Below are 17,116 nucleotides of genomic sequence, written 5' to 3'. Positions count from 1 at the left end.
GGGGGCAAAGCTTGTATTAGGATTCCCTAACCTAGGGGCTACTTCAAGTATAAGAAAACCTGATTCTTTGCTCTTTCCACATTTCTTTCCCACCATGTAACTAAACTAATTCAATGTTTCATGCTGATTTTAATAAGATGATGTGGGAACGGGCAGTAGTGGCAGAGATTCTTCAGCAAGAGTTAAATTTCTGAGTTGTTCCCAAGCCTCTTGGTTGTTTTTGTCTTGTTAAGCATCTGCTTTCTTAATCTACTTCTTATATATAATTCTCCCTCCACTTAAAAAAAAAAATTAATGGAGACTGAACATTGTTCATGTGACCTGGAAGTTCCTTTCTTGGGGAACAGTTTAGACATTCTGAAGAAGTCACTAAATTATCTAATATACCTAGAATTCTAGTTAGTTTGGGTTCCCCAAAGAATAAATAGGCTCCCTGGGTTACTGCTAAATGTAATCATTTTGTTTTCCTTTAATAGGAATTTGTATTAATTACTATTTTAGTTTTCTAGAGAAAGTAAGAAAGACCTTGGAGAATGAGCTAATAATAAGGCATTCAGATATCTGTTGTCTATCTAAATACTATTTTGTGACTGACTATTAAAAATTGTGAATATAACAAACTCTAAAACAGATTTTCAAAAAAAGATAAAGGAGGAATTGTTTATTTAGTTGTAAATCTCTATGAGATATAACATACTTAAAAGAATAAAATGATAAATTCACCATTCAACTTTCTAAGTTGTCCTGTTTGTGTTTTTTTTTTTTTTCCTAGACTCCAATCTCTTGTCTTTTGTGTAGTTTCTTTAACATGTTTTAGAGACCATCTCTTTCTTTCCTTTTTCTTTTTGGCAATCTCTTGATGACCAAATTCTGCCCATCTCCTTCCCATTGAAAAGAGGGAAAAATCCTTGTAACAAACAAGGAAAACAATTTTGTATGTAAGCCATATCCACAAAAATGTGTTTAATTCTGTAGTGTGGGATAATTTCCTTCCTTCAGAATGATTGGTCATTTCATTGATCAACATTCTTAAGTTAAATTCTTAATTCTTAAATTTTTAAGTTAATATTTTTATAAAGTTATTATTAACATGTAAATAGTAAATTTCATATCAATTCATATGTCTTCACAGGTTTCACTGGAATTGTACATTCATCATTTCTTACTTTACAGTAACATTCTTGCAACAAGCAGAAAGTTATTGAAGGCAAAAGGGAGAGGAAAAGAATAGGAAATAGACAAACGGCAATTGGATGATGCATACAAAACAATGAAAGATTGTTTTATGGATAATAGAGATGTAAAAAATATTTGTAGCCAGATAAAAGAAAACAGTAAGGAGGAAGAGATTAAAGATGAACAAGGGAAGATGTGGGTAACTACTAGAGAGATAATCAAAATCTTTGCATACAGTGTGTAGATGAGGAAAACTAGTAATTATTTGAACAATTTAATAGGTCAGAAATTTTAATCAGTGGCTTGCTAACTAACTTAACTATATGATAATAAAAACTAGCATTTAATATAGCAATTCAAGATTTATAGAGTGAGTGCTTTATATGTTATTATTATTATTGTTATTATTTTTTGCTGAGGCAATTGGGGTTAAGTGACTTTCTCAGGGTCACATAGCTAAGAAGTATTAAATGTCTGAGGTCACATTTGAATTCAGATCCTCCTAACTCCAGGGCTGGTGCTCTATCCACTACACCACCTAGCTGTCCCTATATGTTAGCTTAAGTGATCATCACAATAACCCTGTGACATAGATACCATTGTTATCTCACTTTTATAGATGAAAAAACTCAGGCTTAGATAGGTAAAAGGATCACATAAGGACAGTTTTGAATTTAGACCTTCCTGATATCTGATTCTAATTATACTATTTTGTCTCTATATCATCTAACTACCACTTTTCAATAAACTCCAGGGGTTCACGATTACTTGTAGGATAAAGTATAAGCTTCTCTTCCTGGATAGACTCAAAGGTATGTGATTTCTGAATTTTTATGAATTTTATTAAAATGGATCTATACTTTAAAATTCTACTTTTGTAAAGAAAATTAATCACTTGCATGTTGGCAAAAATTCACCCTGAATTAATGCTGTCAGCTAATTTATTCATTTACACTAATCTGGTTGCTTTAATCCAGCCTTGTTATGCAGTCGTCACTTCCTGGATGCTAGAAAATAGGATGAAATTTGAATGGGAGCTGGTATGCAATGACTAAAGAGAGGTTATGCTCAATATCAAGTCCTGTGGTTGGAGAAAAGGATGGTTCAGGATAATTTTGGTTTATCCCTTTCTAAAAAGAGAGGAAAATCCTTATGAGTCAAATTTTGCTCCGTTTAGTGACACTTTATGTTCACACTTTTAACACTTTTGTTTAAATTCTTACATATTCTCATTTGTGTAAACATTGCTTCCTTAAAATTTAAGCTTTTTGAAAGGTAGGAACAAATAATTTATTTTTGTTGTTGTTTTTTATTTTCCTGGCACAAAGAAGGACTTAATACTTGTGGATTCACCCAATGATTGATGTTTTGTAAGGACTTTTCTGATTCTAATACTCAATGACTCTAACTATAGCTAAGTGATTTGACCAAAGTCATATAACTAGTAAATGTTAGAAGTAGAACTGTTTGGTAGGTAGCACAGTTGATATAATGTTGATCCATGGGGTCAGAAAAGTCTTGATCCTTTGCTTGTCACTTAACTTCTCTTAGCCTCAATTTCCTCCTCTGTAAAATGAGAGGTTTAGTCTTAATGTTCTCATGTCTCTTTTCAGCTCTAAATCTAGGATTTCATGATCCATGGGTGCAGATCCAAGTTCAATCCTCTTTACTCTATAAAACTCTCACTCTTTGGAATGGTACATTCAACTTTTTAAGACTTTCAAATAGCTTATATCTACTATAGTTCTGATTAGTACCCAAAGAAAGATATACCTTTAGCTAATGGCTCTACAGTGATGATTTCACTGCTGTTGCCTCTCCCTGCTGAAGTCACAGCCACCACCCAGACACTGTATTGCTGATTCCGATTCAGGTTAGGAATTCTGTAGGAAAATGCATCAGGAGATGCTTCAAATTCACTGTTAACCTGTAATAGGAGACATAAATATTTCCACATTTAGAGGCAAAAGTTAAACTTAGATTATGTAAGGGAACAATTTAGTCCAGTGAATGGAAAGGATATGGGACTTTGAATTGAAGGACTTCATGTGAATGTTAGTTCTATTTCTTAATTTGGACAAGTTATTAAGCCTCAGTTACCATATCAATAAAATGAAAATTGGAATAGATGATCTCTCATGTCCCTTCTGGCTCTAAGCTCTATAATCTTGGTAGGGGAATTAGTTATATAATAACTAATTTAGGATTTTGAATGTCACCACAAAAAAGGCTTTAGTGTAAGTAAAAGTATTGATGATTTGAACATTAATCCCCCTACTCAATAAATTCCAGTGACTCACTCCCTGTCATCCTATTTGGTATTCAAAGCCCTTGATGACCTCCCTCTTCCCTGCTCAACACATCTTTCCAATCTTTCAATCTTATACCTCCATCAGATGCCACTTACAGCAGAGAAGAGAAATTCCCTTAGAGTAAATTTAAAAGAAAATTCAATTTTCCAATAACCTTCAAAAGTGTAGCCAAAGTTGGGTTTAATTCAATTTTAAACTCAAGTGATAAAAGACAAAAAAAAAAATGAGCAAAAAATGGGAAAAAAAAGCAAAATTCAGGAAAAACCAAAATTTAGATTCCTATGATACATAATATTGAAGTTGGGTGTTAATCCCAGAAAGAATGGGGCCATAGACAACAAAGTAACAAGAGTAACCTGAATATTCAGATTATCCCTATAGTCAGGGAAAAGTGCTGAAATCATGATTCAGAAGCATGCTAACTGTGGTCTTCACAGTCCTACATAATCATGGGGAAGATAGATGTTATTCCTATGGCTGAAGAAACTTTTGAATCTCAAAATTTTAGTGACTCAGTCTGCCTATAATCAGTCTGAGGATAGCTGGAGAGGCTTGGCAAATCAAGTCAACAAGCATTTATTAGGTGCCTACTTAATAGGCACTGTGAGAGAAATAAGGAGATGGCAGCTGAGGGGGTGATAATGATGGGTACTTAAGGAAAAAAGCAGCTGAGAGGGCAAAGAACAGCAGCTGGGGAGGTGGTGGGCAGGGTGGTGATCACAAAGAACTAAGAATAAAGATACTGGTTAAATACCTCTGAGATGTGAGGAAAGTTTTGCCTTCTCTTTTCGGTCCTATTATATAACTTGCTAACCTAGCAGAAAAAATGACCAAGGTAGAACCAGAGGCATTAGCTTCTAGACTACAAAATGAACTTGATTGTATTCTTGTGTGGTGGCACAATTCATAGGGACCTATCATAATATCCAGATGCTGGGCAAAAATTGTTATATAATTTAGTGTTGATATAAAAATGGAATAACATTATTATTATACCATATCACTTTGTTGATACCTTTGCTGATAATTGGCATATTAATGTTTTTACTATTCACTCTCATTGTTGGAGTTTATCTAAATTGTTTTGTCAGTTAGTGAACTGAACTTTGTTGGATGCAATTCACTAACTGAATTAAAACAATTAGAAATGACAACTTTAAGTCACATTAATAACAACAATAATAATAATAACAGAAATTTTCTGATCCCCCTGACATCTCAGACCTTTCCAAAACAGGAATTATTTGTCCAAAGATTAAGCAGCTTAAACCATTTTCATGTCATAGTATATCCAGAATCCAAAAGGAAGGAAAAAAAATAGAAACCCTGCAACTAATGGTGATTGAGTTCACTCAGCAATCTTAATCAACATTGGAGGCTCTCAGCAATGAGGCTGTACTAGCAGCTACAAGGATGTGACACAAGATTACAGCAATATACTTTCCTACATAGTAATCCCATATCTCTCTTTTAGATGTCATAGAGACCCCAAATCCAAGATTTGGAAGTTTCTTCTGGCTTCAATAGCCAGCTTAGCCACTGTTCTTCAAGAATAAGACCCTACTGGATGCTGTAACTTGGAAGAGCTAATGCTGCAAAGCCCTGGACCATCAACTCTGAACTGGCAGGTTGCCAGTATTGGAGAAATTGCTGCCAATCCCATGGAAAGCAATTTCTGTTACTGTTGCAGAAAGCAGACTCAACCAGTGTTGGGGAAAACAGCCTAATGTGTATCCATAAAAAGTAGGCTCTGAAGTCTTCATGCTGGACCAGAAAAGTAAGGGTTAGATCACTAGGACAAGATTCTGTATGTAGAGAGAATAGTGCTTTACTCCACCAAACCAGAGGGAAGAGTACAGAACTCTACTGGATGAATTTTGAACAGCAAAAGTCAATTGGGACAAACATCTAGACTGATGAACTATGATTTTCCAAAGGTGAGATTAAGCTGAAATACTTTGAGATCTAACCCCCAAAAAACAATAATCATAGAGGAGGGATTCAGAAATGAACAATAAAGAAAATAAGGCAGAGGAGGGACAGAAGCGAGGAGATTGAAAGTACCAAAGATTCCAGGAAGAAGAACTTTCAAAGCCCTTAATAGAAAACAGATAAATCAACATGGATAATAATAACAATAGAAGGAAATATGGTCTTCAAATCTGGTAAATAAGTTGAAACATCAATGAATAAATATGGCAAAACAAAACAATTCAGCATTCAATGAGACAAATGACTCTGTAAAGAGAACACGGGGCTACATGATGCATTATTCCTAAGTAATCTAAAAGAAAGATTAGAATTTTGAGAGTAGAATTTATCTCATGTGGCAAAAATAAAGAGCAGAAAAGAAAAACATGGAGTCTGTAATGGCAAATTTCACCAAAGTAATAAAAGAATAATAAATATGGAATGCAAGTACACAAAAGTAAAAGACAGCTTAGAAGAAGAAACAAAAACAAAATATTAAAAGAAAATATGCTCATTATGCAAAAAAAAATTAATAGATCTCTAAGACAGTATTCATAGGGACAATGTGTCTCAGGAAGAAATGACAGGACAAAAAACCTTGACACTATAATAAAGAAAATAATACAAGAGAATGTCTGAACATAGAAAATGATTTACTAATTGAAAGAATTTACAGAAAAAAGACTGTAAACTCCAACACATAACATAGTTAAATCTCAATTATTCAATTCAGAAATAAACTTTACAATAGATCAGAAGAAAATTCTTTCAAAGCAAAGGGTATTTGGAAAATTCAAGATACTTCTGGATCCAGTAGAAAAAGGAGGATATGTAATACTGTGTTTTGAAGAGCTCTGGATCTTAGGATGTAGGTCAAGGTGACTTTACCCTATAAATCTAAGCTTGATCAGACCAGACAAAGATAAGCAAACTGAAGGACAAAGAACTAAAATTTAAACTGAGAAATGATTTGAAAAAAGAAATAAAAGGAAACAGATTAAAACAGTTCAGTGGACAAATTTTATAGCACCTCTGTAAAACATGTAACATTTTAGCAATCAGTTACTACTCAGGAAAGATACAAATAACTTGATCACATCCAAAAAACTTAAGATTGAAAGAATTTGTTTTTTTGATGAAAAATTTATTATACATTATGTTCCTTTTGCTCAGCCATTAGGAATGTAGTTCTTGTTTATATGATTGAATAGGTACTGAAGCAGAAGGATAATAATACAAAATGATCTTAAAAATTTTTGTTCACCAATTAAAAGATAAATCTAAAAAACTTATAAAGACTGAATTAATTATTTAAAGATGTTAGTAATTTTTAAAAATGTCTTCATAGCTTAATACTATTTTATTTTCCTCCCAATTACCTATAAATATATTTTGAGTTCCAAATTATTTTTCCCTATCTTCTATCCTCAATGAGAATGTAAGCAATTTTGTTATAGATTATACTTGTGCAGTTATGCAATGCAAGTTTCCAGATTAATCATGTTGTGAAAGAAAACACTGACAAACCCAAACAACACAATAAAAATAAGGTTCAAAAAAAGTATGTTTCATGCACTCAGAGAGAGGACTGTGGGAACTAAGTATGGATCACAATATAGTATTTTCACCTTTTTATTGTTGTTTGCTTGCATTTTGTTTTCTTTTTCATTTTTCCTTTTTAATCTTATGTTTCTTATGCACCATGATAATTGTGGAAATATGTATAGAATTGCACGTTTAACATATTGGATTACTTGCCATCTAGGGGAAGTGGTAGAGGAAAGAAAAGGAAAAAAATTGTAACACAAGGTTTTGCAAAGATTAATGTTGAAAATTGTCTATGCATATGTTTTTTTTTTCCATGAGGCTGGGGTTAAGTGACTTGCCCAGGGTCATACAGCTAGGAAGTGTTAAATGTCTGAGACCAGATTTGAACCTGGGTCCTTCTGAATTCAAGGCTGGTGATCTATCCACTGCACCACCTAGCTGCCCTGCATATGTTTTGAAAATACACAGTTTTAATTAAAAAATGTATGCTTCAATTTGTATTCATTCTTTATAATTTTCTGGGGATTAATAGCATGTCATCATAAATTCTTCAGAATTGTCTTGGATCATTGTATTGCCAAATATAATGTGGGATATTTTGCCCCATTTTACCTCCTTTCCCCTTCTTCAAGCACATTAATTTTACCATGCCTAGTTTAATTTTTTTTAGATATAAATCCATTATATTCAATTCATATGGACTAGTAATGAAGGAGAAAATGTGATAAATTGCCTAAGTTCTCCCAAGTTTTCCTTGAAACAACTTGAAATCAAGCCTCTAAATAAATTCTACAAATGGATGGAATGAAACAATTTTCCAGGCCAATGTAACTTAGGACTGCATGACACATCTATTTTATTTCAGTAATGGGAATGCAGCCCAGTATAGGTAATATCCAGACAAACCAGCCAAAGGTACCTAGCCTTCACACAATCCATTTTATCAGGCCAGTAGTCCAGTGGACCAGTGAACCAATTATGATTTCTCCAGCCCTAATGTAATAGTGATCTTCCAACCCTGGATCCCTAGTAGAATAGGACCCTGCCTCTCCTTTACCACTCTCTCTGTGAAAGAACCTTGGGACAGTGCACTGAGAATCCCAGGTATAGAGTTCAATTTCAAAAGAAGTCATAAATAAGGTGGACAATATGCAAACAACAATAAAAAGCCCTGATTATAGAAAGCTACTACGGTCACAGAGAAGATCAAAATACAAATTAAGAAAGGACAACAATGGCAAAACACCTACATATAAAACCTTAAAAACAAATATGATTTGGTCTCAAGTCCAAAAAAGTCTCCCCTGGAAAAGTTCAAAAATGATTTTGAAAAGTAAATAAGTGAGATAAAAGAACATTGGGAAAAGAAATGATATGTTAAAGAAACTCAGATAAAGAGTCAACAACTTGGTAAAGGAAAGATAAAAATTGATTGAAAAAAGTGATTCCTTAAAAAGTAGAATTGGCCAAATGTAAAAGGAGGTACAAAAGGTAAATGAAGAAAATAATTCCTTAAAATTGGAACTGGGGGAAAATGCAAAGGAAGGTGGCCTAGCTGCATGAGATCTAAAACTATATTATAAAACAGTGGTCATCAAAACCATTTGATAGTGACTAAGAAACAGAATAGTAGATCAGTGAAATAGGTTAGGTTCACAAGACACAGTAATCAATGACTATAATAATACAGTGTTTGATAAACACTAATTCCTGGGATAAAAACTATTTGACAAAAATTATTGAAAAAAATGAAAATAATGTGGCAGATACTAAGCAATGACCAACATCTAACACTATGGATCAAAGACAAAGTTGAAATGGGTTCTTGATTGAGACATAAAGAGTGATACTATAAGCAAATTAGGAGAACAAGGGTTAATCTGCCTCTCAGATCTGTGGAGAAGGGAGGAGTTTATGGCCAAAAAAGAATTGGAGAATATTATGAAATGCAAAATGACTAATTATGATTACATTAAATAAAATCTTTTTTGTACAAACAAAACCAATGCAGCCAAGATTAGAAGGGAAGGAGAAAGCTGGGGGAAAATCTTTACAAGCAGTGTTTCTGATAAAGGTCTCATTTCTCAAATATATAAAGAACTGTCAGATTTATAAGAATACAAGTCATTTCCCAATTGAAAAATAGCCAAAGGACAATTTTAAGATGAAGAAATTAAAGCCATTTTTAGTCATATGAGCAAATGCTCTAAATCACTATTTATTAGAGAAATGCAAGTTAAGACAACTTCACATCTCTCAAGCTGACTACAATGACAGGAAAAGATACGGATGAATGTTGGAGAGGATGTGAGAAAACTTGAACACTAATACATTTTCGGTGGAGTTGTGAACTGATCCAACCATTCTGGAGAACAATGTAGAACTTTGCCCAAAAGGTTAAAAAACTGTGATCCAGCAATGTCTCTACTGGATCTGTGTCCCAAAGAAATAATAAAAGAAAGAAAAGGACCCACATGTGCAAAAAGGTTTGTAGCTGCCCTTTTTGTAGTGGCAGGAAACTTGAAATTGAACACATGGCCATCAGTTGGGGAATGGCTGAATAAGTTATGGTATACAAAGGTAATGGAAGATTATTATTCTATAAGAAATGATGAGCAGGCTAATTTCAGAAAAGCCTGGAAAGACTCACATAAACTGATACTAAGAGAAGTTAGCAGAACTAAGAAAACAGTAACAAAATGATTAGGTGATGATCAATGTGATAGATTTGGCTCTTTACAAAAATTAGATAATCCAAGATAATTCCTTTTTTAACGTTTTATTTATTTAAAAAATATTTAATTTTTAAAAACAGAATAAAAAAAGGAAAAACAGATCTGGAATATAAAAACAAAAGAGAATATTGTTATGTGTCCAGCAGAACATCCAGGGAGGATTCAAAATATATAAAAACAAATTATCAGGTCAAGAAATATCTATCTATCTATCTCTATATCTATATATTAGTAGATAAATTATATTCATGAGTGCCCATCTTTAATTTCTTGTAAATTGTTCTTTTGTTCTCTGCTGCTCACCTTTTTTACTTTATTCCCCCCTTTCATCCCTTCCTTCACCTCCAAACAGGCTATAGTTATGGAAGGATATATTTATGTATCTATTTGTAGATATGTGCATACACATACACACATATTCCCCCCTCCCCCACATACACACATCTTTCCTGTCCCTATCAACTCTTTGCTTTGATTTTGTTCCTAATTTGCCTTGGTATTACTTAACCTCCCCCCATACTTGGATTCCCTCCCTTGTCTTTTTTCCACATCCTTTACTTCATGATTTGCCTATCCTCCCCTCCCCAATTTCTTTATAAATTTGGAGGGCTCTATACCTTCATGGTATTTTTGTAATGTTGCTTATTAATCTATTTCAATGTGAATAGGTTTTCAACACTACTAGCCCTCCTATGCCCTCTAATACCTCTGTATTCTTCTTTTATACCTCATTTATATAACATGATAACTATTTTTACCTTGACTCTGTCACAATCTTTCTTTTGAGCTTTGAGCTGCTTTATTGATGTCGATCTTAAAGATGTGCTATTCATTTCACATGTTAAAAAAAATCAAACAATTTAACCATGTTTAGTTCCTTGAAATTGACCTATGACTTTGTCTCATATATTAAATTTTCTATTAAGGTTTAGTTTGGTGGATAGAAAAGTCCTGAAGTTCTGCAAGTTCACTTAATATCCATTTTGTCTCATTCAATATTATAGATAATCTTGTTGGATATGATATTTTTGGCTTTAGGTCTAGTTCTTTGGATTTTTGGTAGCTATGATTCCAGGAGCTGCAGTCTTTTATTATAGCTTCTGATAAGTCCTGTACAAGTCTAATTTTAGCTCTAGCATATTTAAATTGTTCTTTCTTGTTTCTTGCAAAATTTTCTTTGTGATCTGAGGGTTTCAAAATATGACAATACTGTTCCTATGTGTTTTTAATGGTGGTGATCGATGGATTTTTCCCATTTCTACTTTTCCCTCATGCTGTATCACTCCAGGACAATTTTCTTGAATTATTTCTTGCATTATTGTGTCAAGATCCTTTTTTGAGTCACAACTTTCAGGCAGTCTCTCTCCTTGATGTGTTCTCTAGATCTGTCATTTTCAAAATAAGATGTTTCACATTCTGCTCAATTTTTTTCCCATTCTTTTTAATCTGTTTTCTCATTTCTTGCTCTCACACTTTTATTGGCTTCCTCTTGCCCAATTCTAATTTTCAAAGTTATTTTTGTTTTTTAGACTCTATCTTCTTCTTTTCTAATTGATTAACATTTTTGTTTCATAATCTTTTTTTTTTCTTGGATGGCTTTTATTTTTATATATATATATATATATATATATATATATATATATATATATATTTTTTTTTTTTTTTTTAGTTTTTCCTCAATGTCTCTCATTGATTTTTAAATTCTGTTCAAGTTCTTCCATAATTTTTCTCTGGACAGAGAGCCATTTCACATTACTCTTTGCAGTTTTTACTGCATATCATATACCGATACACCTCACCCCTTCTCGCTTGCCCAGTCTATATACCGCCATCATCAGCTCACCCCAATAAGGTTCCAAAGTGAGCAAAATCATGAAACCATAAAAACATTAGGTCAAGGTATAGCATGTGGAGGGGGAAGTAATGGGCTACATTTTCTACTTTGGAACACAACAAAATGTATATTGAAACAAAGATATGTCAGAGGATTTAGTAGTAAAGAATAGAGAGCTTAATTGAAATCAGCAATAGGGTGTGCACACACCGCCCATCACCCTCTTCAACAAAGTAACTAAATATACCTAATAAGAGTACACCAAAAAGAGGAGAAAAGTCATAATATGGTAAGTGTACTGGAAAGTGCACTTGGATTACCAAAATGTAGCTTAAATAAAGCGTTTAGCTTACACCAAAAAGATTTCAGCTAACCCTGACCATTTTGAGCTAGACCTAGTCCTAGTTGGAAACAATTAAATTATTTACCTCACACTTCAAAATATTTATTCATCTTAGTATAGGTGATAGAACAGATAAATACATATGCACGATAATGATAGTACCGAGGGAACTTTAAAAGATTCCTAAACCTGCAAGCGACAAAAAGCAAAGACTAAACTTCATACCTTTTGCATAATGATTTAGCCAGTCAAACTGGAGAGAAAGAATTAAAGCCCATCTTCCCAAAATTAAGTGAGCTATTGTAGAACAGTTGTCAGAACGAACTCGTCTATGTGGCAAAATAGATGATTTTATAATATCAAACTTAATGATAGCTGATTGTCCAAAAAAAGGAATTTAAGTTCAACTTTAAATTTAACTCAAGTACTAACAAACGTAACTTAAATTTAAATGCTACTCAAAAAGGGGACAACTCTTTTGACATGTAACAAACTTCCTTAGAGGATAATGAAACATATACAAAAACATTGTAGGCCTAAAAGCAGTCACCAATTAAGAAAGTGGTAAAGCTCAAACTCACCTATTATTCAATCCCCAAAATCCATCAAAATCCCTACACTCAATATTGGACAATTCTATTAACATATAGAAAATATAATGCTAATAATATTAGTAACATGAACATATTTTCCTTGCATAAATGTAAACTCAGCTCCGAACAACCACTACTACTTAATCAAACAAAGAGCCATACCCTCACACTAGCACTCTATTACATATATTGTTAACCCCATTCAGGAATACACTTAAAGAAAAGATAAAAAGGAATAAAAGAAACTTTGGCAAACAAAACCCCGCCTGTTTACCAAAAACATCACCTCTAGCATTTACCAGTATGAGAGGCACTGCCTGCCTGGTGAGTTATAACTTTAGCTGCTATATCCTTACTATGCAAAAGTAGCATAATCACTTGTCTCTTAAATAGGAACTAGTATAAATGGCATAGCTGTCTCTTATTCCCAATCAGTGAAATTGACCTTCCCGTTCAGAGGCGGGAATATTAATATAAGACAAGAAGACCCTGTGGAGTTTAAGACACATAACTCAACACATACTCCCATTTAACCTACTGGAACAAACTGTATAAGCTACTGAGTTATATAGTTTTTGGTTGGGGCGCCCTGGGAGCATAAAACAACCTCTGAATGAAATAACCTAGATTAACCCATCTAAGTGTATAAATACTAGTAATTGACCATCTCTTGATCAATGGAACAAGTTACTCCAGGGATAATAGCGCTATCCTATTTGAGAGCCCATAGGGTTTATGACCTTGATGTTGGATCAGGACATCCAAATGGTGTAACTGCTATAAATGATTCCTTTGTTCAATGATTAAAGTCCTACGTGATTTGAGTTAAGACCATAGAAATCCAGGTGGACTTCTGTCTGTAAATTTATTTCTCCCAGTATGAAAGGACAAGACAAATAGGGCCAACATCCTTAATGAGCTCTAGAATCAACATATGAATACATCTCAATATTCTTATTCAATATTTACTACTCCCAAGAACAGGGCTGTTAAAATGGCAGAGTTGGTAACTGTATAAAGTTTAAGCATTTATTCCCAGAGGTTCAAACCCTCATTTTAACAAATGTTCACTCTAAACCTTCTACTCTATATTATCCCTATCCTCCTAGCAGTAGCCTTCCTTACACTAATCAAACGTAAAGTGCTAGGCTACATGCAATTCCAAAAAGGACCAAACATTGTAGGACCCTACAGTCTCCTACAACCATTCACAGATGACATAAAAGAACCCCTCCTCCCCCTAACCTCTTCCATCTTGATATTTGTTCTTGGCCCCATTCTAGCCCTCTCCATTGCCCTAACAATTTGAACCCCATTACCCATACCCAACACACTTCTAGACTTTAATCTAGGGCTTCTTTTCATCCTATCCTATCCCTATCAATATACTCAATTCTATGATCAGGATGAGCATCAAACTCAAAATATGCTCTAATTGGAGCCTTACAAGCAGTTGCACAAACAATCTCATATAAAGTATCACTAACCATCATTCTTCTCTCAGTCATGCTGATTAACAGATCCTTCACCTTAAAAACACTTTCAACAGCCCAAGAAAACTGATGACTAATCATCACAACATGACCACTTGCCATAATATGATACATCTCTACACTAGCAGAAACAAATCAAGCACCATTTGACCTAACGGAAGGAGAGTCCTAATTAGTATCAGGCTTCAACATAGAAAATATATTTCATCACCCTTCAAGCCATAGAATACTATGAAGTACCATTTTCTATCTCAGAAGGCATTTATGGCTCAACATTCTTTGTAGCAACAGGCTTCCACAGGCTTTCCTAATCATATGTTTACTCAGACAACTGTTTTATCACTTTTCATCTACTCACCACTTTGGCTTTGAAACTGTTGCCTGATACTGACACTTCGTAGAAGTAGTCTGACTATTCCTATAGGTATCCATTTACTGATGAGGCTCATATTTTTCTAGTATAATTAGTAGTACTGATTTTCAATCATTAAGTTCTGGGTGAAACCAGAAAAAAATAATTAATCATTCTTCAACTATCCCTAATCATAGCCTTTACCTCATCAGAACTAATTATATTCTGTATCCTATTTGAAAGAATCCTAATCCCCATCCTAATTATCATTATATTACATTACATTTACATTATAAAGTCGAGGAAGCCAAAAGGAATGACTTATACTTCCTCTTCTACACCACTGATTGGATCTCTTCCACTTCTAGTAGCCTTCCTACACCTACACAGCAACCTAGGCTCCCTTCATGTACTAACCATGTCACTAATCTCACCAACCCTAGACTCCTTTATATCAACTACCTTGCTCTGATATGCATGCATAACAACATTCATAGTAAAAATATCACATGACCTCCACCTCTGACTGCCCAAGGCATACATGGAGGCCACTATTATGGGCTCCATAATTTTAGCAGCCATTCTACTAAAACTAGGGGGCTATGACATCATACAAATCACAACCTCTACCAAACCAGTAACAACAAACCTATATTATCCATTTATAATCCTCTCACTAAGAAGTATAATTATGACAAGTTCTATTTGCCTGCGACAGATAGACCTTAAATCTCTTATCGCTTCCTCTTCTGTAAGCCACATAGGTTTAGTAATCATTGCTGCCCTCATGCAATGCCCACTTAGCTTTACAGGAGCAACAGTGCTAATAATTGCTGATGGATTTACTTCCTCAATACTATTCTGCCTGGCCAATACTAATTACAAACACATCCACAGCCAAACCTTAATCCTAAACTGAGGCCTTCAAATAGTACTTCCACTTATATATACCTGATGATTACTTGACAGCAAACGTAACTCAACCACCTTTCATTAACCTGCTGTTCAAACTGATAGTAAAGATGACCACATTCTCCTGATCTAACTTTTCTCTTAACTTCGTAGGTTTTGTTTTTTTTTTTTGGTTATTTTTTAATTTTTTTTTAATTTTATAATTATAAATTTTTTGACAGTATATATGCATGAGTAATTTTTTTTATAACATTATCCCTTGTATTCATTTTTCCAAATTTTCCTCTCCCTCCCTTTATTCCCTCCCCTAGATGACAGGCAATCCCATACATTTTACATATGTTACAATATAACCTAGATACAACATATGTGTGTAAATCCAATTTTCTTGTTGCACGTTAAGTATTAGATTCCAAAGGTATAAGTAACCTGGGTAGATAGACAGTAGTGCTAACAATTTACATTCACTTCCCAGTGTTCCTTCTCTGGGTGTAGTTGTTTCTGTCCATCATTGATCAACTGGAAGTGAGTTGGATCTTCTTTATGTTGAAGATTTCCACTTCCATCAGAATACATCTTCATACAGCATTGTTGTTGAAGTGTACAGCGATCTTATGGTTCTGTTCATTTCACTCAGCATCATTTCATGTAAGTCTCTCCAAACCTTTCTGAATTCATCCTGCTGGTCATTTCTTACAAAGCAATAATATTCCATAACATTCATAAACCATAATTTACCCAACTATTCTCCAATTGATGGCCATCCATTCATCTTCCAATTTCTAGCCACTACAAAAAGAGCTGCCACAAACATTTTGGCACATACAGGTCCCTTTCCCCTCTTTAATATTTCTTTGGGATATAAGCCCAATAGCAGCAATGCTGCATCAAAGGGTATGCACAGTTTGATAACTTTTTGGGCATAGTTCCAAATTGCTCTCCAGAATGGCCGGATTCTTTCACAGCTCCACCAACAATGTGTCCCAGTTTTCCCACATGCCCTCCAACATTCATCATTATTTATTCATCTTAGCCAATCTGAAAGGTGTGTAGTGGTATCTCAGAGTTGTCTTAATTTGCATTTCTCTTATCAGTAGTGATTTGGAACACTTTCATATGAATGGATATAATTTCAATTTCATCATCTGAGAATTGTCTGTTCATATCCTTTGACCATTTATCAATTGGAGAATGTTTGATTTCTTATAAATTAGGGTCAGTTCTCTATATATTTTGGAAATGAGACCTTTATCAGAACCTTTAACTGTAAAAATATTTTCCTAATTTGTTACTTCCCTTCTAATCTTGTTTGCATTAGTATTGTTTGTACAGAAACTTTTTAGTTTGATGTAATCAAAATCTTTTATTTTGTGATTGATAATGATCTCTAGTTCTTCTCTGATCATAAATTCCTTTCTCTTCCACAGGTCTGAGAGGTAGACTATTCTCTGTTCCTCTAATCTATTTATGATCTCATTCTTTATGCCTAAATCATGGACCCATTTTGATTTTATCTTGGTATATGGTGTTAAGTGTGGAGCCATATCTAATTTCTGCTATTATTACTGCCCTTTGTTCACTCCACATATTAATTACCCCACAACAAGGCAAATTTACCCACCACAATTCACCTTATCAAACCAACCTTTACCCAAGAACATATACTAATAGCACTGTACCTACTACCCCTCCTAATTACTTCCATTAGCCCCAAATTCATCCTGGGCCCCACATATGGCAAATATAGTTTAATAAAAACATTCAATTGTGAATCTAAACTTAGGAGTTTAAATCTCCTTATATACCCATTCTTGTAACTGCTAACTCTTGAGCCCATGCCTAAAACC

The 17,116-nt window shown here is 33.9% G+C and overlaps 1 protein-coding gene and 1 long non-coding RNA gene across 6 annotated transcripts in view; one reads left to right on the top strand and one right to left on the bottom strand.

Annotated features, from left to right (window-relative positions):
* DSCAM (DS cell adhesion molecule) overlaps nt 1-17,116 on the bottom strand; it is a 750,733-nt gene that overhangs the window by 71,880 nt on the left and 661,737 nt on the right. For all 4 annotated transcript variants that reach the window (XM_074300489.1, XM_074300491.1, XM_074300490.1 and 1 more), the window contains one exon: nt 2,950-3,103. In XM_074300489.1, coding sequence (XP_074156590.1) covers nt 2,950-3,103 — 154 coding nt within the window. The remainder of the gene's footprint in view (nt 1-2,949; nt 3,104-17,116) is intronic.
* Nucleotides 1,818-17,116, top strand: part of LOC141561203 (uncharacterized) — a 76,157-nt gene continuing 60,858 nt past the window's right edge. The window contains exon 1 of one of the 2 annotated variants that reach the window (XR_012487986.1): nt 1,818-1,988. This is a non-coding gene — a long non-coding RNA (uncharacterized LOC141561203). The remainder of the gene's footprint in view (nt 1,989-17,116) is intronic. The other variant, XR_012487987.1, reaches the window with a different exon arrangement.

The sequence above is a fragment of the Sminthopsis crassicaudata genome, chromosome 3 (assembly GCF_048593235.1).
Source record: "Sminthopsis crassicaudata isolate SCR6 chromosome 3, ASM4859323v1, whole genome shotgun sequence".
Lineage (NCBI taxonomy): Eukaryota > Metazoa > Chordata > Mammalia > Dasyuromorphia > Dasyuridae > Sminthopsis > Sminthopsis crassicaudata.
The sequence above is the reverse complement of the archived record's forward strand: the minus strand, read 5'-3'. Positions and strand labels throughout refer to the sequence as shown.